Here is a 26,982-nt window from a genome sequence, read left to right as displayed (position 1 = left end):
TGGATTTTGTTATAGCAGAGTTATAGGTGCTTCTAATTTGTTGATCAGGAATATTTTACCGCTAAAACGATTATTGTGCACGCTTTCGAAACCACAACAACAAATTGTCAAAAAGCATCCCGCTTGGTAAAAAGTCCTAGATTAAGAATATTGATTTTTGAATCATTTTTTTAGATAAGTTATAATCATAGTGATATTTGTTTATATTTTTGTCAAAAAGTTTTTTATTTCTAAATTGTTGTATGACAAAACAAACTTTTGCTTTTATAAGGCTAGGAGTTATCAACATTTTCTTTTCTTTTTAGAATAACTACCTTATAATTAAATTTAGCCCATAGTGACACAAACAAAATGTTGGTAAAAGAATATCGCGTTGTTCTGCCCATATCAGTCTCCGAATATCAAGTGGCCCAACTGTGGGCCGTAGCTCAAGCAAGTAAAGAAGAAAGTGGCGGCGGAGAAGGTATAGAAGTGTTGAAAAATGAACCCTACAATGAGGACGGAGAAAGCGGTCAGTACACCAAAAAGTATTACCGCTTTAAGTCGAGGGTCCCTAAAATTTTTGCAGCTCTTGCTCCTGCTGGCAGTTTAGACTTTCTTGAAGAGGCCTGGAACGCTTACCCAAATTGCAAAACTGTGTTTACCAATCCCGGTTACATGAAGGACAATTTTGAAATCAAGATTGAAACCATTCATAAGCCGGACCTGGGAGAGTCGGACAACGTTCATAATTTACCGAAAAGCCAGTGGAAAGATATAGTGGCCAACAGGGGCGTTGTTCACATTGACATAGCAGCGCCAGTAAAGGGAGGCGATTATAATGTCGAAACGGATCCGACAAAGTTTAAATCGCAGAAGTGTGATCGTGGTCTGCTCAAGGAAGGCTGGATAGATGAACTGAAGGCCAAAGCAGCAACAACTAAGTGTGAAGGCGAACCGCAGTACATGTGTGCCTACAAGCTTGTAACCTGCAGATTTAAGTGGCGTCTTTTACAGGATAAAGTGGAAAGCTTCATCCACAGTCAGGAGACTCGCCTGTTCACCAACTTTCATAGGCAGCTGTTTTGCTGGATGGACAACTGGTATGGACTGAACATGGACGACATTCGCAGAATCGAAAATGAAACTAAAAGTGAATTGGATAAATTGCGGAACACCGGTCAATTGCGAGTAACCACTGCCGTTGACAAGCTGTAAACCAATTACTCATGTTTCAAATTCCCGAGGAAGAATTGCGTTGACTAACTTTCAGTTGTCGTGCAACTAGAAATCAAAAAAATCAGCTGTATATACAAAGTAAAAGTAGCGACATGAACAAACATGTAACATAGCAATTCTTGTTGACAGCGAAAAAATAATAATGTGTGTTTATAATTATATGTTAGGTTTGATATTTATATTGCGCATTTTATAAGCATTGGCACCATCACTTAAGAGGTAAAAGCAAAACCTGGGAAAAAAGTCTATGTAAAACAGAGTTCAACCACCCGCACATCTCATTTTGTTTTTGGGTAATCTCTTTACAGAAATCCAAGCTTTATATTTCTGTTTTAACTTTTAAAGAATAGTATGACATACTGTTTTAGGCCAACTATCAAAACTTTAAACTGCAGCTTTCAGTTTGGTGCCACATCTTGCGGGTGGGGTGACTGGTTAGGATTTTTGTTCACTGTTACCTTGTTTGTCTTTATCGTCAATACCTGTCGTACTATGTCAGGCAGATCTAGTAAAGTTTTTCACATAGTTTTGTGTTGTTCTTTCGTTTGACGGTATTAGAATGTTTGTAGAAAAAATTATGGCCTGTACATTATATATTGGACGCCGTTCTATGTGTACTAGGCAATTTTTTACGAATAAATTGTAACTTAAAATTGTGGTTCCAAGTAATTTAACACATAAATTCCAAATGTCGATTTTTTAACAAATAACCAACCTTTTGAAATGAATAAATCCTAAATCATTTCCACCTTGTTAACCTCTGTAATAAACGTCAGCTAATCTCACCTTAAACAAACTTTGTGTAAACTCAATGTTAGTATGGTTTGTCATCTATACAATTAAGTATATACATATATACAACATTGTTAAATTTGCAATTAGATTCCACTAAATTATTCTGGAAAACATATGCACTTAACAGAAGTTTACCAACATGAAATGCATTGTTTTGGTTTATTTTTGAGAAGCTAGCCAATTAAATTGTAATAAACGTGTAGTGTTTTACAGAGCAAACCCTTAATTTGTTTTTTTGTGGAATTTTATTGGAAATTGTTTGTTTGCTGAAGGTTTAGGATTGTTTGCATAATTTAAAAAAATGTCTAAACAGAGGAGATTAATTGAGCTAGAAAGAAGAAAGGTTACCTTTAATATCGAGGAACTAACCAACGTTTGGGATGGTGGAAAAACTGAAACTCAATTAAGACGCAAAGTTGGTAAGCCTAACCTTAATAATTATAGTAACCAAAACTAGCTCCTCTGGTAATTGTTATGATTCAACAGCTATCTATATGGGCCGAAAATTTTCGGGACATATATATATCTTGTTTTTCCGTTAAATGTTTCAGACCGATTTTTGTCTTTAGCTTTATAGAAAAAGTATACATTGTAGAATTCTCAAATTTTTAGTCAAGACGTAAAGTGGTATGTAGGACGTAGGTGTGCATAAGAGGTTTATGAGTCTGTATCCCTAGGGGTTTTCGACTGGGGGGCAAAAAACCAAAAATATTGTGACGTCATTGTTTAAGCTCTCTGTACCTATCGACTCCCATCTAGTTTTAAATAGTATTACTATGCCTGGTTGCAACAATTTAAATGCTTAATAAAATATGTTGTGTTTAAGAAGTAATATTTGCCATACATTGGTTCCCGTTTTTACCCTATTTATTATCTTGCCCCTTATATTTGCTAACAAGCACCTCAGAGTTAGGAAATGTTTTAGGTCTCCATGCTCATTTAAAAACAAAACAAATTTAAAAAATGTTGATGGAAAACTATAATAATTCGTCAAATCTATGCTTAAAAGCTCTAAGACAATAAAATAAAACTCCTGTTTGTCCGATAAATATGAAAATAGTATCAATAGGTAGATACCCTGTGCCAAGTGGTAGTATCAGTACTCGTCCGATACTAGGTTCAGTAGCGATTCAATACAAATTACATTAGCATAGCAATTTTAGCCATAATTTGCGATCTGAGGTTTTTCTAAATTAAAAGTTAACAATATAAACCATTAAATAGGTTAGCAACTGGAGCTAACTGAAGTTTTTGATGTTATGGCAAATTTTGGCCGAATAACTTTGAAATAATTGCTGTTGAGTGTTTTAATGTATCCATTTTCCTTGTTTGAGCATAGTAATGTCATATCACATCGCAATAGTTTTTGTTACAAAAACTGGTTTCAGTATATCAGAAATAAAGTGTTAAGTATCTGACGTCCCTACTTTAATGTAGAAAAGGTGTTTGCCGATGACCCAGTTCTGCAAGGTCCACCAGTCACCGCCTTGACCAGAGAGGAAAGGTTTACAGAAGCAACCAAGAAATCTGTTCATGTTTTCAAAGGCATAATTCAAAAGCAAGGCTGGCATCCTCTGTCTCCAGAAATAAAGCACATTCCAAGGTCAGTTATTTTTTTAATTTATATGAGTATGCAATTATTATGTTTTTGAAGCTATGTGTTAGTATATAAAATTTAAATGTGGCCCCACACTTTTATTCTGAATCAAGCAAGGGTTATTACAAAGCAGTAATAAAAGCTGGAAAACACAACACAAGTATATTTGTTGAAAAATAGAGTTTATTTTTTATATTCTGATGTAAAACAAAAAAAAGTGAGCAATTGATTGCTTCTTTTGCAAATTTTGGCCAAAAACCTAAAACAAAAGTCTTTAAACGTTTTAATTTCAACTTTTTTTGTGTGATTTGATATTGGAGCAAATTTTGATCCTTTTTGTCTTGAACATTGGTTTCATTAAGTAACGGATGCATAAATTACTGTTTTATGCGCTAGTACAATTTTTTTTTAATTCCATCTCATATATGATTAGAGATCGACCGATATCACTTTTTTGGACCGGTACCGATATCCGATTTTTTTACAATTTTGTCAACAAATACCCGATATACACCTAAGAAATGTTCAAACTTTGAATTAATTGAAAAAAAATCCGAATATCGTTATAGTTTATATACATTAATTATTATTAAACTATTGTTTTGCATATTAACTTGGCGTGATGCTAAAACCAATTTTTTTTCATTGAAAAATGGGTAAGTTTTTGTTGTACAGGAAAGCTTATATATTTTCATACTAAAATATCGGCCGATATTATTGGTAGACCAATATATTGGTCGACCAATATATTGGTCTATCTCTATAATATATGATATTTGTTTAATTAGGGCTATGCCGCTAGACTACAACCTTCTCATACACACGGGTGCCTTCATTCCTTCCCTTATGAGCTTTGGCTCTCCTGATCAAGTTTCCAAATGGCTTCCTCTATCTGCAAACCTCAACATTATATCAACCTATGCTCAAACAGAGCTTGGTCATGGTAAGGTTAAGCATGGTGTATTAGAGTGGTACAATAAGTTTTATGCTGTAGCTACCGTAAGTGTTATTTTTCATAAAAATTTTCTGTAATTATCTTGTCTTGTGTTTAGCAGGTGTTTTTAGGGACCGTAACCGTCTGTCAAATTTTTTCAACAATCTAAAAAAATAGCCTATACGCTGTTCTCACAGAGTCTCTATCTTGAATTTTTGTGATTAGTTTTGCATGTTGAAAAGTCTTAAAACAGTTTTTCAAGTGTTTTTATGTGCTGCTTTAATTGCTTGTTTGGAAAGTCAAATAAAACAAATTTTTATACGATTTTTTATCATTAGTGCAATTATTTTCTGACCTACAAAATAAGAAATTTTTACAAATTTTGACCTTAAAATATATTTTTTGGACAAAATTTTGACCTATTAGAAATACATTGATGACTTAAACAATAAATTGCAAAAAATACAAAAAATACTGTTCAATACATTTGTTCAAATCAAAGATAAACAACTATATAATGCAAAAACAAAGTTACAACTGAGCCCCGACAATTTCAAATAGTTGACTATAGTTTTGTTTTAATTTTGTAAATGATTTATATGCATTTTTACTTGATTTTGACTTAAACAAGTTTGATTGAACATATAAATTTTGAAAATTTTGAATTAAGTCCAAAAATAATCAGCCTAGTAGCGATGTGTTTTAAAATATATTTGTTTTTAAATATATTTAAAACACAACGAGTTACTACTAGGTTAATGTGAATGTGATTTTAATAATGAATGTTAGAATTTACAGTCGGCGTAATTAGCAACCGGTGATAATTTTGTAGTGCTAATTAAGCACGTAACATTATTTTCTAATTTAAATTAGTATACTTTTGTACCGGTATCACTCTAACGTTTTGATATGCTGAACTTTGGCAATTTAACAGTACTTTGTATAAATATATATTTAGAAAAATGGTGTTCAAATGTGCAAATCAAACTAAAATTGATTTAGGGAGAAAAATAAAAAAAAACATTTTAGTTTTGAGCCAAATTATTTGGTTTAGTAGTAACTTAATAAATTTTGTCTGTTAAGACTAGAACATGAATTGATGAAACTGATTCGTGTATGATATAAATAATCTACATTTACCGGCATATTTGGCGAATTGAGTTATTTATCTGAAATATAGTATCATGCCAATATTAATCATGACAATTGCAGTATTTGAAATAATTTATGACTAGGGCGAATATTTTTTGACCAAAAAAATAGGAAATTTTGACCTTAAAAATTAAAATTTTAACAAATTTTGACCTGAAAATAATGTATTTTGACAAAATTTTGACCTGTTAGAAATACATTGATTTAAATAACCTAGCGTCGTTAATCACGCGTTTTTTATACTGTATATTGCTCTAATAAAGATATAATACGGTTAAAATGACTTTGAACTTATATCACAACTATTTTTTTTTTTTGATAAAATAAAAGATAAATTTCAAAATAACCGAACGACCAATTTCAAAAAGCTGACTTTAGTTTTTTTTTAATTTTATAAGCGATTTATGTGCATTTTTATTCGATTTTGACTTACAAAAATATTGACAAATTTTGACCTAACGTTTAAATTTTGACAAAATTTTGCCTTTTTTGACAAGTCAAAAAATATTCGCCCTATTTATGACACATCATTCACGTTGTTTTCAGGAACTTTTCTGAGGGGTCTTGAAATGACAGCAGATTATAATCACGAGACTGAAGAATTTGTTCTAAACTGTCCGACCATCACATCCATGAAATGGTGGCCTGGAGATTGTGAGTAAAACAACCCAAATTGAATTTAATAAGGCAGGGGTGGGCACCACCGACAGCCTGCGAGCCAAAGTCAGCCCGCCGTTAGTATTTTGGGCCCGCCACCTCCTTTACGAAATGATAAGAGGCCATTATTTCTGTTTTTTATTAGGTTAAAGCAAAAATTTTACAGCGTAGTGGTGTAATGTGTACCCTGGATTTGGCATTATTAACAATGGAAGTTTTGCAAACTCATTGTATCTGAATGCATAGTTGTCAGTTAAAATTTATTACGGCCTGTAGACACGTTTCTGATATTGGTTTTGTCCTGTGACTAGAAAAAGGTTACCCACCCTGTAATAATGTAAGCCATTAAACCTTGATTTTATGTATTTATGTATAAAACCCAGCCAAAAACTTAACTACAGTAGTCAGTAATGTTTCAACTTTTAACCTTATAAACATAATTTTTTTTTTGTAGTGGACTTGTTTGACACAATATTCATGACAAATTAAAAAGAAAAACAATTGATGCGTATCCGTGTAACTTACATTGCCAGATATGACATACAACTCTATATGTATAATTGTATATATAATGTATACATAATATAAAACTAGTTATCTATTTGTAAATTATTTACTGTAACTCAGCACATTTTTTGCATGCTTTTATGCATATCAATCTGTCTTGCAAAGACAAATTTTAAATCTTTATTTTTTAGTGGGCAAAAATGCAAACCATGCCATGGTAATGGCCAACCTACGCATCAAAGGTGTCAAATATGGAATGCACCCTTTTATCGTCCAGATCAGAGATCTCAGCACTCACCAGCCTATGCCAGGTACAACAGTAAGCAAAATGTTGTAGATTTTACCAGCAATGAAGGCAATAATATACATTAAGGGAAGGATGTCCGGTAATATCAGATAATTTTGGATCGGAGCTATTATTCTATGCCAAGTCATAGTATCGGTACTTGTCTGATAATAGGGTGGTTGCGGTGTCAATGCGATACCAAATTTACACTTACTAACCATGAAAAATGATCTTTGAAAATTTCAATTTCACATTTTTGCTTGTTTAAGCATAGCAATGACGTTATGTGGTATTGAAACAATTCCGATACTTTTTTTCGAAAAAAGAATTGTCTCGGTAAAGTATTAGACATCCTTACAGTATATATCAAATCTTTTTGCCTAATATATTTGTGTAGAAGGTCTTGGCACAGTTATTTTCGTATTTATGATTGAAAACCTTACTGCTTTACACATCATCTTTTTATTAAATATTTTGTCAAACCAAAATCAGTCATCCTCATAGGATTTTCGTGCAAACAAAGTCCAGGCTGGAGAAACAACTATCCTGTGGCAGGGTTCGAACTTATGACCTCACACTATTCCAGGACTATCGCTCTACCGAATAAGTTACACAGGGTTAGTGGGAGCTGGTTAAGAAATAACCATGACACCGTTGCCTGCTGCATCCTGTCCGTACTTACAACCTCAATTAGAGGGAATTAATAGCCTGATTCAGCAACTGAAACATCTTTATACACAACATGTTTTCTGTGATTAATCCTGCATGTAGTCATTCTGACCAAATATAATGGCACATGGTAAATAGTTGTATATAGCACTATTTTAATAAGTATTTTGAGGCATAATAGATGTTGTAGTAAGACGTAGTAAGAATATCAAAACCCCACAATAGAAAAAGAGATATTCGAAATGAAAAATGCTGCCTAGTTTATGGGATTTTATATTCTTGCTATGTCTTATGAGTATTGCTTTTTTCACGAAGCAGGATATTAATGTGTGATTTATTGATCGGTATCGTACTGTTATCATTAAACCTTAGTTCTTACTTCTGTCTAAAATGTTAAGGCGTCACCGTTGGAGATATCGGTAACAAGTTTGGCTTTCACTCTGTTGACAACGGTTTTCTTTACTTGAAAAATGTCCGAATACCAAGAGAAAATATGCTTTGCAAGAATGCGGAGGTATGCAAGAGTTTTAAACAATAATTAGCGTTTTACAAAAGAAATATTATGACAGTTACTGCTAACCTAGTTCTTTAGTTGGACTTGTATACCTTTTGTTAGAGTAGAAACATTACCGCAATGCGGACTTAAAATTCCCAGAGTCTAAGAGTGTAAAAAAAATATTAGACATAATATTTTTCAAAAAAAAATTAATAGCTTTGGTTTTTCAAATATAATTCGAAAACAAAAGAGTATAGATACCTTAGTCAGCACTCAACAGTCCACTGTTTTAATGACTAAAGTCAAATGACTAATCTAAAGCTGCTGTTTATAAATCACTTGACTTGCTTTAAATCTTTTAGGCCAACTGTTTTATTATATTTTTTGCAAATTTTTCATAAAATTGAGCTAGTTAACTATTTTATGTTTTCATTATGCAATTTTTTCATAAAATTGAGCTGCCCATTTATTACACTTTTGTTAGTTTTTAGTTTAGTTATTGCTCTTAATCGGACGAGTTACCCAATTCTAATAGTTTAATGTTTACTGCTGCTTTAATTATTACCTGACAGGGACTTGACTTGCGCAACTGATGATTTGATCTTGAACGAGACTTGTTATTTATTCAAAAAATTTTGACTTGGACGGAAGTTATTTTATAAATCACTCAACTGGGACTTTAGTCATTTTAAAATGTGCACATACAAGGTTTTGGTGTTTTCTGTTGCACTTTACCACACTGTAAGTGGGATACCAGTCAAATGATGTCCAAAACATCACTGACACATAAATCTCCCACGCCAGGCGATGTCATCATGTTCGCGTTTACTCATGGCAATAATGTCAACACAGCGTGGCACTGCAATTTGTCCTAGCGCCAACAATGCCATCCAGTTGTGACGTATTAGTGCAAAGGTCACAGTTCCACGCTTGGCCTACCACAGGCCACACCCTCTGCACAACATTTCTTGTGATAAAGTGCACAAAATTTCTTGTGATATACAAACATTTTTGTGACACTTTTAGTGCAGTCGGTTACTTTTTTTGAGATAATTCAATTTTGGGTTGTTTTTGAAAAAGTGTACTCCACTTAGTTGGAAGTTCGATGCCAAATGCCCATGTAGTGTAGTAGGTAACATTTTGAACGCTTCAAATATCTCTTTATTTGTTTTTAACGTGTACTCAAACCTAACTTGGGCTTTGCTTCAGCAACGTCACGCAAAAATACTTAAAAAGCAATAATATTAATAGCAATAAAATCTACATTACCATAGTATTAAGACCAACGACATAATAAAGCCAAATACGTGGTAATATCCATGACAGAATAAGAACTTAATCGAGTGAATAAGACATAAACCTGTCGGAATAAGGCCTAAATGACTTAAAAATAACGCCTTAGACTGTATGGAGAGGGTATGCTACCATCGGGACCATGGGTCAGGCATAGGCCGTTTTGATTTGGGCGACTTAGTTTGAATGGCGCCGTTAGGATGCCGCTATTTTCTCCCTGGATTTTTTGTGTTATTGCTGTATAAAAGGTGATGTTAGAAAATATATTAGGGTTAGGGAGTTAGTGATGTACTTAAGGGTGGGGTTTAAGGTTAGGCAAAATATTGCATAGGCATGCTCCTGGCCATTTAGGTGTTATTCCGATTTAGATGTTTTTATCACTATTACGATTAGTCGTTCTTCTTTTCTCATTCCGAACTGTGTTTTATTCCGACGTTGGTGTTCTTCTTATTTCGGTCTTATGGCTGGAGTCCGTGTAAACTTCACCCCGCGACAATTCTTACCCTACCACGTTCGTACAGGTGCAAGTGGACGGCAGCTACGTGAAGAAAGTAAGCGATCGAATGATGTACGGTTCCATGGTCAACCTACGAGTCAATTTACCAAAGTCTCAGGCCATCGACGTGCTGGCCAAAGCGTGCACCATTTCCGTCCGTTATTCCACTGTTCGACAGCAGGGCCTGATCAATCCGAAGTAAGGCTTATTAAAAAATTCGTTTGAAAAGCCGTATTTTATAGTGTTGGATGTATTTTATGTGCAGCTCAAGTTATGTCTTTCGACAACGATAGTAGAACGATTTTTATTGTGTTAGTCAGTCATTTTGAAATAACTCAAGTCCCAGTCAAGTCGTTTGGGAAAGAACTTGTCCAAGTCAAGTCTTTTCGAAAAAAAAGTCGTCAAGTCCCAGTCCAATTCATTAGTTACCCCTATCAAGTCCCAGTCAAGTCATTATCATGGTCACCTCTCATCTCCAAGTCAAATCACTATCAAAATAAAAACCTTTAAAATTGTTAAAACCCGATTTGGAATAATACGTCAACTACAAAAAAGAAAAAAAAAACAGGTTGCAATTTTGATAGTCTTACATGCAACAATTGAGATGAATAACTCAATTTTATATCAAAATGTTAAATAAAATCCGTTTATTTCACCCCAAGACATTGGAAACAATAAAAGCCAAGGTCAAGTCATTTCGTTCAAAAGACTTCAAATTTAAGTGCAGTTAAGTCAAGTCATTAAGACATTACAACACTGGAAAATCGGTCTAAGACAGGGGTTCTTAAACTGGGTTCCATGGACCCCTTGGGGGGAACTAGTTTTAGGGGGTCCATGAAGGCCTAATTAGAGAACTAGTGTATACTTAAAGTTATTAATTTTTAAAAGAAAACACTTTAATTAAACATTAAACGGTTTTGTACTGAATGTATAGTTAGACTCCATTTAACTTTCACATTTCGTGGACCGAAATAACAGAGTCCTGAAGTCTTTTTGTATTGTGACGTCAATTTATGACGTCATTTTGGAGCATTTCTTGTCTACCGGGGTCCATGCAAAGCAAAAAATAATTTTAGGGGTCCGCGGTAAAGAAAAGTTTAAGAACCCCTGGTCTAAGATCACATACCGAAACGGCCAATAAATTTCAATATGATTTTTTTGCAACACTGCGATTTTCAGTAGTTTTAGTGTAGTGGTTCTCAACCTTTTATGGCTTGCGGCACCCCTCAGAAATAATAAATATATTGCGACAATCCTACAAGATTTTTTTCGTAGGTAATTCATTAGAGTGTCACAATAACCGGAACTGGAACAACACACATCAACTCTGCGTAGTAAGTTTTAATTGAATTTATTCTATACTCTTATCTTGCACAAAAAGTTGTAAGAGTTGAGCAAAAATCAGATTCTTGAAGATTCTCAAATATCTCTCGACACCCTTGGGCATTAGAAGGGTGCGGCGGTTGAGAACCACTGTTTTCATTCGTGGCAACGAGTTTTTTTTTCTTTCCTTGCCACCAAAACGCTTACAGTCGTCTGCGCTTAAAAAACAAAAACTAATCAATTTTGTTTTACAGTGACTCTGAGGTGGTCGTACTGGATTACGTCACACAACAGCACAAGCTGTTTCCTCAAATAGCAGTGGTGTACGCAACCAACTTCGCCGGTGAGCAGATAAAGTTAAAGCACAAGAACTTCCTGAAAAACGCTGACAAGGGAGACCTCTCCGAATTGGCCGAGGTATTTCCGACTCCAGTAATGCGAAACAAAACGTTTCCTTAATTCGATGTCTCTCAGCCTTTTTGGCCGATAATATCGGCTCGGAGCCGCTACCCGTTGCCAAGTGACAGTATCGGTACTCGTTCGATACGATGGTGGTATCGGCCCTGATCCGATACCACATTGAAAATGGAATTTTAGTAATTTCTACCTTAAAAGACAAGTTTATAAAAATATATTAGGTTAACGGCCGAAGATAACTAAACTTCTTAAACGTTTAAGCAATTTTAATATACCTTTGAGCTTTTCAAATTAATCTAATTTGCTTGTTTTCGCATAGCTATGACGTCATTTTTTATCGGGTCTGATCGCGATATTTATCGTCCAAAATATCGGGCATCGGTCCAATGTCAGGTGTCGTACTTTTTTGAAAAGGGCTTGTGTAACTTTTCAGAGCATTTAAAACTATTGTTGAATTTTAGAAAATTTAAAATAGTTCTGCTATAGGTTAAAAAAAATGTTGAATATTTTTTCTTAACCTCTCCTGTAGGTGTTTATAAACATGGCTGTTACTTCACAGAGCATTTAAAGCTAGTTTAATTAAAAACTCAACATAATTCTTAATCTAGTCTCTACTACCTATGCACGTTTTTTTACACATAGATTGTGTTATTTTCCATAGCATTTAAAGCTACTTGCATTTTATAAAACTTAACCTAATCTGTGTGGTTAATAAACCTTTCAAGTCGGCTTGCACCTTGTTTTAAGCGTGACATATGTTTTGTGTTACTTTCCAAAGTATTCACAGCTAGTTGCAAAATTTAAAATAATTGGTTAACAGGGTTAAAAAATAGTTCTTGTGTTTCTTGTAAATCTCTCTAATAGGTATAGGTGTGCGATATTTCTACATATGTCTTGTGTGTCACTAATCATTTGAAGCTTGTTGCATTTTACGAAACTAAACGTACTTCTTTACTGTGTAAAAAAGTGCTTTTGTGTCTAAACCTTTAGGTAGGTATGATTGCTCGATATTTTTAGACACATAACTAGTGTAACTTTCCAGAGGATTTTTAGCAAGTTGCATTTAAAAAAAATGAATCTAATTTTGTACAATTAAATACAAAAATGTCAATGTTCTTCTAAATCTTTCAAGTATAAGTATGATTGCACGATATTCACACACATAAATTGTGTTCCATTCAACAGTTGCACGCGCTCGCCGCAAGTTTCAAGGCAAGTGCAGCTGACCAGTGCACAGAGGGCGTGGAGATTTGCAGGAGGGCATGCGGAGGTCACGGATATTCACACGTATGGACGTTTCTAACTCATCGATATACCACGAATCGATTTCCAAGTTTGTGCTTATGGATTATGTAGACAAGGGGCTTCAAAATTGGCGTAGCGACCCTATAGGGGCCGTATAACGAGTTAAGAGTCGCGAGTAGTCCCCAAAAACAAACTCTTATGTCCAACAAGCCAGTGCTTCCCAACCTTTTTCAGTTCGCGATCCACTTTTAATGCAAATTTTATTCTGCGACCCACAATGAAGTTTGACCAAACAAATAAACTTACATAAAACCCACATCTACTGCTGACGTACGTACTGAAATAGTTAATGCGACACAGCACACCTACTTGTTACGTATTTGTTACATTGTTGCATAAATGTTACGTAATGGTAATGCAATAATTTTCCGATCTAATGGAAAACTGTAACATTTAGAAACGGTTCGTGACCCTCTGGTTGGGAAGCACTATAATAAGCCGTGGAATCCACTGGGTATATACTGTGATCAGCCCTTCTGTAGTAGCAACTAGGGACTGCTGACCACTACAACACTTTTGAATAATAAATAAACTTCAAATGCGAGTCACCCACAACATACACGTTGATACATAGTTTTTGAATCTTTAAAAGTCTTAAAATTTATTTTTTGTAAATGTGTTAAATAAGTGCGGTTAAAAAAAAACAATTTTTAATTTACTCTAACCATAGCACTTTTTGTTTTTGGAATAAAACGCCAAGTGACCTAAGGTCTTTGAAAGGACACAAATTTTCTTTGAAAAGTCTTCGAATGTCTATGTTTTCGTAAACCTGTCTGCCAACCCTGATCATATCAAGCAAAAAAAGCCTTGAAAACATGTCGGCCAGCCAATAATTGACCGACACTGGTCTATAGTTTCAAGTGAAATCGAATACTTTGTTTTGTGAAAATTGGCAATACGAAATGTGACCCCTTGTTTTTCTAGCATTGACTTGCTTCAACTATAATCCCGATCAGGCTGCCTGATTTCGGCAAGCCTATCTGTAGGCATGTTGTGTACTATATATTGGTGCCGCAGAATACACAGTATGTATATATGTATGTTTTCAGTTGCTGAAATACAGTATGCAGCAGGCAACGGTGTCATGGTTGTTTCTCGACTTGCTCCCTTCTGAGCCTGCGTAGCTCAGTTGGTAGAATCGTCCCGGTATGACGGAGGTCGTGAGTTCGAACCTCACCGCAGGCTAGTTGTTTTTCTAGCCTGGCCTTGCTTATAATAAAATGTTGATTAGGTTGGCAGAGAGCCTCTCCGTAGCCATCTTGTGTATTATATATTGGTGCTGTTAACGTTGACCAGTACCACTCCAGAAGGGCTTGATCACAGAATATACAATTATGCATGTTTCTGTTGCCTGACCCTTACGATTTTTTTTTCAGGCAAGTGGTCTGCCCGATCTTCTGGCTAGAGTGACCCCGGCTTGTACCTACGAAGGAGAAAACACGGTTCTGTACCTCCAGACTGCCAGGTAGAGTTGCGAGTGACGAATTAACCCCAACAGTGAATATGCTGTTGCCGCCAGGCGTTCTATCAATTATAAAGGAGTTCTTCTGACTAATATGTTCAGGACAATCATTGCCCTGAAGAAAGATTACTCGTATAGGTAATCGAAACGTCGGCGCTGAATACATAGTTGTCAGAAGAACCCCTTGATAATTAACAAACAGATGACGTTGCTTTATTTAGCGAAAGGTTGTTATTTGTGTGACGCCGCTTAAGATGACAATGCAATCGGCTGATTGATTGTATCTTACCGGGCTGGAAAGCCTGGCGTAAAACGCGGTTGTCTCATTTAAAAAATGTAAAAACACAAATATATGTTTAGACACGTGGTGCAGATTTTGCACACGTCAAACAGTTGAGCTGAATGCCTAATTCGACCAACGGTAATTTTTCTTGGTTTTAAAGTTTAAAAAATCTACCTTTTATGTAAATTATAAAGATTAAACTAAGTACGAACGTAGTAAACTGAAAATCTTTTTTTTATTTTTTTATCCAAACAAATTGATTATTGGTTTACTAAGCTCTGTACTCAGTTTAAATCTTTATCATTGATGTGCAACCAGATTCGTTTGTTTTTCACCATTCGAAATCAGGTAGATTCTGGTATTTGAAAGAAAATTCTGATTTCTGTAAATTTTAATTTGGGTTAAAATTGAATCAGATTAGTTGTAGTTTGTAGTGTTGTTTTGATTTATTTCTCTTTACTAACATAATTTTGCGTACATCGAACAACTTATCTAAAACAATAAAATAAGCCAAAGTTAATTTAACTTGAAATGAATAAACTTTTAGTGTAGTATTTTTAAAGCTTTGGTAATAACAGAGTATCACTGATGTGTCAGGTTCAGGAACTGCTCCTGTAGAATTTGTAAAAAACTACTTAAGAGTAGACTATTTTTTAAATTTTATATGTTAGGAATTATGAATCTATCTTTTGTACATTGTGTAAAAAATATTTGTTCATAGCAGACTATTACCTTCAGTACGAGACCTTAAGAGTCGCCTGTTATGTGAAATTGGAATTTTCGCCTGAATTTTCCGCATAATTGTTCTTGTATGTCTATCCTTTCGTAACAGATCAGTACTTTTAGAATAAGGTCTGAATTCGCCTGTTAGGTTGAAGTTTTGGCTTCAATTTTATGAATATTTTTTCTGTCCATTTCATGTCCATTCTGTTCATAAAAATCATTACGTACAGACTACAGTATGAGGTCTTAAGAGTCGCGTATTATGTTGGATTTAAAAATTTTTGCATAAATTTATCACAATTTTTTTCTCGCATGTTTATTATCCATAGGTACTTGGTGAAGTGTGCCAATAATCCCGGAAAACTTGACGAAACCGTTTCTTTCCTGAAGCTTCGTAAAGCGAACATCCGCGGAAGCCTGATGTCCCTCGACAATCTGGTTAACTGCTTTCAGCTGAGGTAATTAACCGATTACTAGAGACCGAAGCTTTTACAATCTTGCGTTTAATTAAACTCTTCTCTGGTTCAATAAACTTGCAAGCTAATCAACGGGGGGGGGGTTGCTACAAAGATTTTCAATCTTTTAGAAAAGATTTGCTTTGAATTGATTCGCACTTTAAAATGCTAAAAATAGTTTGTTTCTCCAAAAATCTTAGTTATTCTTCAACTCATTTTATGTACAGCTCAAGTTGTATGATTTTTTTATTTGTCTTGACCATGGCATCATAGGCGCCGAACGTGGGTGTGCAGAGCGTTTTTAGACGCCCTAGATAATTGGCAGGGTGTCAAAACAAAACGCCCTGGAATTTGACCAAGTCGAACTTGCATTTAGTGTGCAATTTCCACTAATCATATTGAAAGTACGCCCTACCAGTTGTACAGTGTAGGTTCACCAAAATAATGTGCGGAACTTACAGCGTGGGACAGTTTCCGTTAGCAGATATATGTAAGACGAAGTGCTAAACGACCCGCCAATGTATAACACAAAGCCTGCAACCTTTTTAAAAACAAGCCACAAGGCCGTTCACCTAAGGTATTTTAATAACGTAACGGCATTTTTGCGCATTGCGCGAATCTTATTCATGCACCTGCGCCATGGATGCTCGTCAACTTCGAATATCTTAATGAATTTAACCGCTTCTTCTTATTTTAATTAAACCCATTTTCATTGTAAACTAAAAATTGTCAGGTAAAATTTAATATTGGCCCGCCGAAACGTTTTAGGTTTAGCTTAGACACGCGTCTATAGAAAAAGGTTGCCGAACTCTGATGTAGGTCAAAGCCTTAGCCCTATAGGCTGATAAGAGTTCTGTCGGAGTAAATCCTCTTCTAGTAAAATGGGCATCAACCTATCAACTGAGCCTCAAATCGACAGAACAGTCAACCTGTTTATTTTTTTTATTTTTTATATGCCATTTTACACACTGCTTCGTGTGACGTTACATTTCTAAATGTTAAAAGACGCTGTGAAGCTTGATCGCTTATAAGAAAACATTAGTTCGAAGCATAAGCTGACAATCGCAACCAAAAACTTTTAAAGATAACGCAACAATGAAGTCTATGTTTAAATAAAACTTTCAGACAATTAAAAAATAATACGGGTAGACCACAAAAAATGTCGCGCTCCCTATGCTTGCCAGAGTTTTAGGTATGTTACGACTCTGTTAGCACGTACAACTCAACGCTTTACCATTCGGTTATGAATAAATAATCGTGTATGAGGGGAGTATTATGTTGTTCACTGACAGAGATTATTATGACTGTTGCGGCTGTTGCCCTGGCCCAGTGTTCTCCACCTTTTATGCTTCGTGGCCCCCTTTGAATGGCTCTCGACCCTCGTGGCCCCCTGTTTAAAAAAACACCAAGCATTGTGTTTAACTTATTTTACTTCTTCGCGTTAATAACAAATGCAGCCATTAATCAACGAATAAATACACTTACTTTGTACAAATTAGTCATTTTGATTTAAATTAACTTAGTTTGTCATGACAAAACAGCCTTAAAAGAATTTGTGAAGCCGTTGCACCTGGCATTGCACACTAGTTGCTCATCTAACAACATTTGTAGGACACTTAATGATTAGGCAAGGTTATCGGGGAGTAATAATTGGCCGCCCCAAGAAAACGCTTACGCCGCTCTGGGTGGCTACGTATGAAGCACAACAGTAATTGTTTCGCCGCAGCGGTAGGCCTTTAACCAAACTTGCCCTCGCGAACGACCACCCTTAAGGCCTCATTAGGCGTAACTTTCCAAATAAATTTAAAAAAAATTTCGCATAACTTGCTAGAGATGCCCGTGGCCCCCCAATGACCGCTCTGTGGCCCCCCAGGGGGTCCGAGGGCCATGGTTGAGAAACCCTGCCCTAACCGTTTTAGAGCGCGCATTTGCTATTTGTTACGTCACACAACGCATTGTTTCAATGACAAAACACGGAAGCGCTTAATCAGTTTCCCAAGTATTGTTACGTTTTCTTGGTGAATACTGATTGCTGACGCATTTTGTACTGTTTAAAAAAACGCCCTGGAATTTTGGAAGTTCGGCGCCTATTCATGGCATTAATACTGTTTTGTTTCAAATACTATTCAAATATCCAATTTGGCGTTTTTGAAAAGCTATAAATTTCTCTGGGAAGTGTTTTGACTGTCAATTTTTCAAAATTCCAAGGCATCTAAATCAGTGCGGAGTTTGCACATTTAATAAATTGTTTGTCGGCCTAACAATTTATAATTCATACAACGCCCCATAAATACAGTAAATTCATTAAATTGTTTTAATTGGTTTGAATTTTTAATTTTAGGAGATGAAAAAAAATTAAAAACCGCAGTGTTTCACGTACGAGATAGATCAGCAGTGTATATTAATTGCCTTGCACTTGGTTACCAATCTATACAAAATCGATTCCTATCGTTAAGAGCGTGCCACTGTAGCCTATATATGCTGCTAATTGTAACCACAAACCATTCGTCCATATAGCAACCTCTTTGATGCTCACACAATTATTTTGCTTGATTGCCAATATTGTTTAAGCGTTGAGTGAATATCCACCCTTAATTTACTTATGTCTTCACTTTTTAGATTGCTTTATTATTCTTTCGAGAGGTGTGTGTCTTATAGTAGAATTTTTTTTAGAGAGACTTACGTTTTTACAAAAGTTTAAGTTTTTTTTAATTTTTTTTTAATTTTTTAAAATATAAATGCTTAAAATGTATTAATTTTGTTTTTTACGTGCTTTTTTTAATTATGAACCGACTAGATGTAAACTAAACGTTAAAGACACATAGAAATTCGTCAACTATTTAAAGAAACCTGATTTTAACCGAAAATTTCGTGAATCGGCAGCGAAATATCGCGTTTTTTGTACTTTTTATCGTTAATATGGGAAACCGTTTTGATCTAATCCTACACAAAACGTTTCCGACCAATTTGTTATTTTCGTCTTTAAAGCCATTGACGCGTTAAGCAAGCATTATTGGCGAATTTCATAAGAAAAATGAAACTCGTTCACTGCTGTCAAAATATCGATTTTACCGATTTTTCGTTGATTCGTTTTGAAAGATATCTTTGTGCAAATGGAATACGTGGCACACTTGAAAATATGCATTTAGGTAATCATAGTCTCTTTGTTTGACTTACGTTACGCAGGCGATTAATAATTATACCGGAGTTGCCGCAAACTCGTTATATCTTGAAATGGTTTGAGTGTCTTTAAATTAACTAGCACATTAAAAGCTACCTAAATCCTTTAGGTTTTGTCAAAAGTCTTGTGCAGCTCAATATATATGTTGAGAAAGCGCGTTTCAAACCGTTCGTTATTGTGTTGACCACGACATTTGTACAGTTTTAAGATTATTAAAATCTGTATTTTTTTTTAAAGCCATTAAATGTCGTCAAATTTAGCTTGATAGTGATTTCAAAGCCAAAAAGCAGTCGACACCATCTTTATAAAGACGTAATCCTTAAATTTTAATCATAAAAAATAATGTTTCGACCTATAGGTTATGCATTATCTGAGCCAGTAAAGCTTCCACTAAAAAATCGCAAAATCCAGAAAAAAAAACGTTAAGGTTACCTAAGAAGAGGTTTGTAAATGGCCGTATTTGTCTAATTATAAATAGAGTAAACATTGAATTCCCGACAAGCTTTCGTATAACCGTGCTTCATTAGGTCTAAGTAGAAAATCTTTTCTTTTCACTTTGACCTAATAAAGCACGGTTGTACGAAAGCTTGTCGAGAATACAATGCAAGTTATCTTTATATAGTGACACCTAAAAAAGGTGTTCGCCAGATTTAAAATATCCCTATTTTTCTCACAGGGCTTCGGCTATGATCAAAACGACGGCGCAGAAAATGTCCGCTCTCTCGCGCAATGGGGCGACGCCAGAAAATGCTTGGAACGTCTGCTCCGTTCAGTTGGTCAACATTGCAAAGGTAACGGCGCCTGCTTGTCGATAAGTTACTGTTTAACTTGCACGCCGGCACGCGATGCATTGGGGTCAATTGTTAACTGTTGCATGCATAGGCGCCTACAAGGCGGAATTTTCTAACCAGTGCAGAATTGCCTATTAATAACGCTTTCCGCTGTTGCATATTATCACTGAAACATACCATATCGCCTTTTATGACTTTCTTACTGCGAATTTGGCCAACAAAGTTTTAGATTTATATTTTACCTTTTTTTAAGCGTGCCTGAAAAAAAAGATGCTTGCAAAAGTTGTACAATTCTGCACTGTACTTTGGGTTTGCCATTTTTTTTAGATTTAAAGCAAAAACATAATTTAAAAAAATATTAAACAACTACGACCAATAATATAACCCCGCATTGTAGGCACGAAGAACATTAGTGTTTTTACTTTACGATTTATACTTAGTGTCCTTTTTTTAAGAATATGTTTGCGTGTTTGATTATAGTAATGACGTCATTAAGAATCGGACCAGTCGCGATACTTTTCCTCAAGAATATCGGATATCGGATTACGACAAACCAAACCACTGAGCCAGGGATTCTTAAACTGGGGTCCATGGACCCTTTGGGAGTACGTGTTTAGGGGGTCCATGGACTAGTTTAAGGGGTCCATGAACCCTTGGGGGTACGTGGACTAGTTTTAGGGGTCCATGAAGGCTTGGGGGTACGTGGACTAGTTTTAGGGGTCCATGAAGGCCTTATTCAACTATCACTGTATATCTAAACAATTTTTCAACGAAAATAGTAGGCTTTATTAAAAATAAAACGTTTTTGCACTGAATATATTTAAACTTTATTTCATTTCACATATTTACGACAGGAAAAAGAAAATTTCTGAAGTGTCTTTGTATTATGACGTAAATTTATGACGTCAACTTTTAAAAATTGCTTGCACTGGTCCATGTTAAGCAAAATTTTTTTTCAGGGGGCCGCGGTAAAAAAAGTTTAAGAACCCCTGCACTAAGCCATTATGTGACGTAGCCTTCTACAACTAGTTTATAATGAACTTATAACAAATCAAAAATTTTACCAATTAATTGCTAAGTTCTGAATACATGACTCAAAAAATAATATTTGTGCATTTGTGTTCCAGGCTTACGTCATCCAGTACATTCTGACGTCATTCGTCCGGCACATCGCCAGCATTCGTTGTTCGCCGTCGGTACGGGACATTCTGGAAGACCTGGCTCGCCTGTACGGCATTCACCATGTTAACAAAAACCTTGGCGACTTTCTAAAGGTTTGTAACATATAGGACCTTTTTGACCAAATAGGAAACTTTGTATATTTTAAATTGTATGTAGTTTGACCTTATTATTTTCCCGATCATTCATTCAATCCGATTTTTCTACTTTGTTAATTTAGTAGCAGGTTAGCACCAACGGATGGGCAATGGCCGCCTCAAAAGACTCGATGAGATTCGAACCCGCGACCTTTAACAGTTCGGCCGACCAGATTGACTTACCTTCCGATAAGACTCAAGGGTGTACTGTACAGTGAAAAGTCAGAGCCGGGCTCGGGACTCGACGAAATCGTACATTTGGTAGGAGTCGCACTCTCTATTTTAAGAGACCATTGGAGTAATTTTGAGAAACGGTTTACGTCACTCAAAACACCAGCAGGGGTTGTGACTTTTTATTAACACCCTGTCAGTGTCACCGAATTGCTGACACCTGTCACCGATTCCATGACACCCTGTCATTGATTCGGTTACACCTTGTCACTGCTTTGGTGACACCCTGTCACCGACTTCCCAAAATCTACAAAAAGTGTCCTATACCAAAATTATAATTTAAATGGGCTATTGTAGGTAAAAATATGTTTGTTTTTTGGTAGAGTTTTTACAATCTGCAGAAGCCTTTATCAAAACAAACTTTAAAATAAGAAAAAGGGAAATAAACAAAAAATACGTTTGTGTCTAGTAAGCCGTCGTCGGTATTCGTATAAAACAATGCACATTGAAGTACAGTAAAAACAATCCTTTGATGGGCCTCCAAGGAAATTAAACAGAGACCTTCAAATCCCAAAATCGAACTAAACCCGTTTAAGCGAGATACACCTCAATGCTTTCTGTTTCCTTCATTTTAAACTCTCGTCAAATTTATGTCGATTTTCAGATCAATCGACCGAAGTTATTTCGCGTGGACCGCAACTGCAACTTGACGAATTATCGTAAATCGATTCGGTGACGAAATGCATTACGTTAATTGGTTGCTTTATTGGGATATCGATTTTGGAATTTGAACCACAGCGATTTGGCTGAAGGTCCCTGCATATTGTGCCTTTATTAAGTACAACTGCGTTAAGTCGATGAAACATTTGTTGATTAATATCGGAGTCGGAACATTTATCTTTTTTAAGTAGGAAGTCTACGAGTAGCATCTTTACAAAGTATTGAATGGATGATATGCTTTGTTCAAAGATGGGCTGGGAATTGTTTCAAAACAACTGGAGTAAAGCTTCGGCCCAGACAAAAAAAATGATTTCCATTCCAGCTTAATACTCGGCTTAGTTGAGTCCAATGTCCTAGTCAGAATCCGCAGAAATTTATCAAACCATAAAATGAAGCTGTTCACTCATAGATGTGTAATTCAACTCACACACCCATATAATGAGTTTTGACCAAACGTATTTCACCTTACGATTTGCAGTAGTCCTATACAACAGTCCCAAGTCTGACTCCGGCAAAAAACGGCTCCAAATTCGCAGCCGGAGTTTTATGTTTGAGTGCAAAAAGTACAAAATTCGGAAACCGTTCTTCAAAAAGTGCTAATTTGAAAACCTTTTGTGCTCCGAGCAAATTCGAAACCCTTTTGTTGAAATTAAGAAACCACGATGCGATACCGCACAGATTTTTTTATTGTGCGTAAAGGTTTCCAGTAACTTTGCGATCTGACATTCTAACAATAAACACACCTACATTCTAACAATAAACACACGACGTCAGTGTCCCAACATAGTAGCCTTCTTGATATTAATAATAAGTTCCACAAACGTATGCAAAGTCCTACCACCTTTTCGTAAGGCATTTCTCAAGTTAAACAACTTTCGGCCAAATAATGGGAAAACTGAAGTCAAGTTTAACGGAAAAGGGCACGAAACGTTTTATTAATTGTACACTTTTCATTAAAAATTCCAGTTGTCAATATACGCTTAGATTTCACAAAGACCTTTATAGGCCCCAAAAACTATTCCACATACCCAAAGACCCCAGTTTAACAACCAACCTATTCTCAAAGGTGTCGTGCGGCACCGCCAAGTCATTTTCCAAGCTATTTTTTTTTCCAATTCCTAAATATTTTTCCAAGCTGCTATTTCCCCAAGTCCTAAGTCATTTTCCAAGCTATTATTTTCCCGAGTTGTTTTCCAATTTATTCTTCCCCAAGTTGTTTTCCAAGCTTATAACTTATCTTTAGGCTGGAGTGCTGACGGCCCAGCAATGCGACGAAGCTTATGAAGCCGAAATGCAACTTCTTGCCAAGCTGCGACCCAACGCTGTCGGGATCGTGGACGCTTTCGACTTCAGTGATCGGTTCCTGGGATCCTGCTTGGGAGTTTACGACGGGAACGTGTACGAGGCGCTGTTTCGACACGCTAAAGAACATTCGCCGCTCAACAAAACAGAGGTAAAAAAACGGAAAGCTCGTTTTTTTGTAGGGGGCAAAGACCTGCAAAACCGTAAAGCGGAATAATGCGTATTAGCATACTAGCATAGTGCACAAGATGCCTTAGGCTTAGGCTTTACCCTGTAGCAGACTTGGACAAGTAGATTCATTTTAGCTTTTTTAAATTAGATTAAAACTAAAATTAGATCTAATAAGAATATCAAAGCCCATACAGAAGTAGGTATCATTTTGATCGTTTCGAATAACTTTTAATTCATTTTCAACATCCAATTCATTTTTCAACAATAACTCTTTAATTCATTTTCAACATTAATGTTGAAAATGAATAAAGAGTTATTCGAAACGTCCAAAATGATACCTACTTCTGTATGGGCTTTGATATTCTTATTACGTCTTACTACAACCTCCAACCATTATGCTCCAAAATTAGATCATTTAAGTTTTAAAACTATGGATTAGAATTAGATCATTTTAGTTTTCTCAAATTAGAATACTAAGTATAAACTAGAAAAAAATTTAATTATTCATATAATCAATTAAGTATAAATTGCAATTTACTCTAATCAGAATTAAAATTGCAAATATTTCTGTGCTATTTTTTTAGGTTTTGGCTTTTAGATTGTAAAATTCCCCTACAAGTCGTTTCGACCTAAAGTTTTAATTTAAATTTTTAGGTTTCTACTGAGAAACTAAAAATGCCGTCCGACAAAGTAGTCTCTTTGGTAAAATCCTAATTAGATTAGAACTAGTATTTGAGCCCACAAGCCATTCACAAATTAAGTTACAATTAGAATTGTCGCATTTTACTTTAGTGAATTAAAAGTTGCCCAAGTCTGCAGATATTAAAAATCTTATAACTTCCCGACGTTTGTGTAAAGCCAGAAGTTTTAGTTTACTTAATACAATATGTGGCGCTGGTCTACAATCCTACCACAGTTATTAATTAAACACACAACATTTAGGTTAGGGTGCGAGTTTACGTTTGTGTGGGGGTGGGTCAATTTGTAGCATAGTGCACAAGATGCCTTTATAGAGGATTACCGAAATCAGTCAGCCTGATCAGGATCTTGTGTATATACGTGTGGGATTGCCTGGCCAGTACGACTACAGAAGGGCTTGCTCACAGAATACATATTGTATATCGTGTAGAGATAGACCGATATATCGGTTTACCGATAATATCGGCCGATATTTGGCTTCTACCGATATATCGGTATCGGTAAATGTAGGCCGATACTTTTCCCGATATTTTAGTGCGAAAATATAATATAATTTTTTCTGTAAAACAAACAACTTACTTATTTTTTGATCCAAAAAAATTGGGTTTTAGCATTACTCCAATTTAATATGCAAAATAATAGTTTAATAATTAATAAAGGTAAATAAACTAATACTGTATTAGGATTTTATTTTCAATTTATTCAAGTTTTGAACATTTCCAAGGTATATAAAATAATCTGTATCGGGTATCGGGTATCGGTTGCCAAAATTGTAAAAAAAATCGCTGATCGGTATCGGTCTAAAAAATTGATATCGGTCGATCTCTAATATTGTGTATCGGTAATAATATGTATGTTTCAGTAGTAGCATAGTGTTAAGCATTATGCAAAAAATTAAGTCCCATTTAAGCCATTTCACCAAATATCAAGTCATATCTAAGTCATTAGTTTTACCCAAGCCAAGTCATAGATATAACAGGTCAAAAATTGTGGGTTGCATCAGAAATACAGGTTAAACTTACAAAAGCAGTGAACGCGACATTTTGCGCAATATTTCGCACCACAAACGCCATCAGCAAAACAATTACCAAGTTTGACTAAATTTTATCAATTAAGCGCTTGAATTAAAGTCCAGTCGTTTGCTTAAACGACTTAAATTCAAGTCAATCAATTAGTTCTAAAAGACTTAAGTCAAGTCATTTTAAAAAGTGACTTGAGTGCACTTAAATCAAGTCGTCGACTTAAGTAATTACAACAACTAACGATTAGAACCAAATACGCAGTATTTTTGATGTCGGAATGAGATGACCATTTTATGTCTTTAATAAAAGTAAGTTAGAGACTGTAAAAATGTACATTATATTGCAGGTTCACCAGGCATCCTACCAGTATCTAAAGCCACATTTGCTGGAAGGACGAGATATATTGGAAGGCCCAAAATCCAAGCTTTGAGGCGTGTGTTCTAATCATGTGTTCACCCAAGTGGTGTTTTAATAACCCTGAGATTATTAATGCGTCAAGGTAATTGTGCCATGTACTTGTAATTGTCCCATATGTGCAATTTTCGCCAATACTTTTTTGCTCGTAACAAAATCTCACTAAAACGACTTCTTCTATGCACTTCTTTTAAATGCCTATTAATGAAAATAATTAAACCACCCACTAAAAAAATATATATATCTTTTAAGATTTTTTAATAGAGTCTAATCTGCGGTTAAGTTTACAAAGTTGCAAATTGGTCTTTTCTTTTGCTTTTTTGTCATTTTCAAATTAAAACGTTTTTATTTTCGTCCCGGTCGCCCAAACCGTTGTCACTCTGGAAACAGAAGTTATTATCCGGGTCTTTGGCGTTCGAGTCGGCAAACAAACCAAGGCAGCTGTTGTACCACCAAGCACCCTGGTGGCCCGGAGCACAATTGTGCTTAAAAAATCTTGGTCGATGTTTAAAACCTAATGCCGTTATTCCGTCTTAGTGCCTCGCCTGTTTAATTTGCAAAAAACACAGTATTAAAGTTAATTCATTTATAAATACAAACAGCCAATGGCGGTGCGGTGACGTGATTAAATTAAGTATAAACGTACCGCTGTTCCGTGACTTGTTGCTGTTCTTTTTCTCTCCCCCAATTACGTAATCATATTCTGCGCCTTCTTCTTTTCTCTTTCGTGTGCTTTGTGTTTAATTTTTATCGGAGACGAGTCGAGCAGAGTTTCAAGGTGCTAATAAAACCTGAACTGATAAATCAAGTAGTGTTGGGTCGATGTAGTAATCATCTATAAGGAGTCTAAGGGACCTTTTATATAATAGTTCCCCCTTAACATTAGGCATCGCCCTAAACCCACTACAGTGAACACCGATATTGCCATAAAATCCTTGATTGTCTTAAAATTGATTTGTATTTCAAAAAGTCTTTTATAAATGCTTTGAACGTTTTTTTTATAAAAGCTCTTTGAACTTATTCATGTGCAGCTTAATTTATGAGGCATAGGCAAAATATAATTTTAAAATATTTGTTCACTATGGCAATAATACTGTTTATTTGAATTAAATTTAAAATCCAAGTTT

At 35.4% G+C, this 26,982-nt stretch overlaps 2 protein-coding genes across 2 annotated transcripts; both read left to right on the top strand.

Annotated features, from left to right (window-relative positions):
• Positions 1–309: 309 nt before the first annotated feature.
• On the top strand, positions 310–2,285 carry LOC146136954 (phosphatidylinositol transfer protein alpha isoform-like). The gene has a single exon (XM_083395878.1). The coding sequence runs from the start codon at positions 352–354 to the stop codon at positions 1,195–1,197; it is 846 nt and encodes a 281-aa protein (XP_083252004.1). The 5' UTR covers positions 310–351; the 3' UTR covers positions 1,198–2,285.
• LOC146136953 (peroxisomal acyl-coenzyme A oxidase 1-like) lies at positions 2,285–26,538 on the top strand. The gene is made up of 15 exons (XM_083395877.1): positions 2,285–2,432; positions 3,451–3,616; positions 4,399–4,553; positions 6,243–6,350; positions 7,052–7,171; positions 8,214–8,329; positions 10,126–10,298; positions 11,678–11,840; positions 13,026–13,127; positions 14,522–14,610; positions 15,943–16,071; positions 19,926–20,040; positions 21,168–21,314; positions 23,491–23,700; positions 25,788–26,538. Exons 1-15 carry the CDS (start codon positions 2,315–2,317, stop codon positions 25,869–25,871), a joined length of 1,995 nt encoding a protein of 664 aa, XP_083252003.1. The 5' UTR covers positions 2,285–2,314; the 3' UTR covers positions 25,872–26,538.
• Positions 26,539–26,982: the final 444 nt, after the last annotated feature.

This window comes from Ascidiella aspersa, chromosome 8 (assembly GCF_963924565.1).
Source record: "Ascidiella aspersa chromosome 8, kaAscAspe10.2, whole genome shotgun sequence".
Classification (NCBI taxonomy): Eukaryota; Metazoa; Chordata; class Ascidiacea; order Phlebobranchia; family Ascidiidae; genus Ascidiella; species Ascidiella aspersa.
Note: the sequence above shows the minus strand (reverse complement) of the source record. Positions and strands in the feature narration are given on the sequence as shown.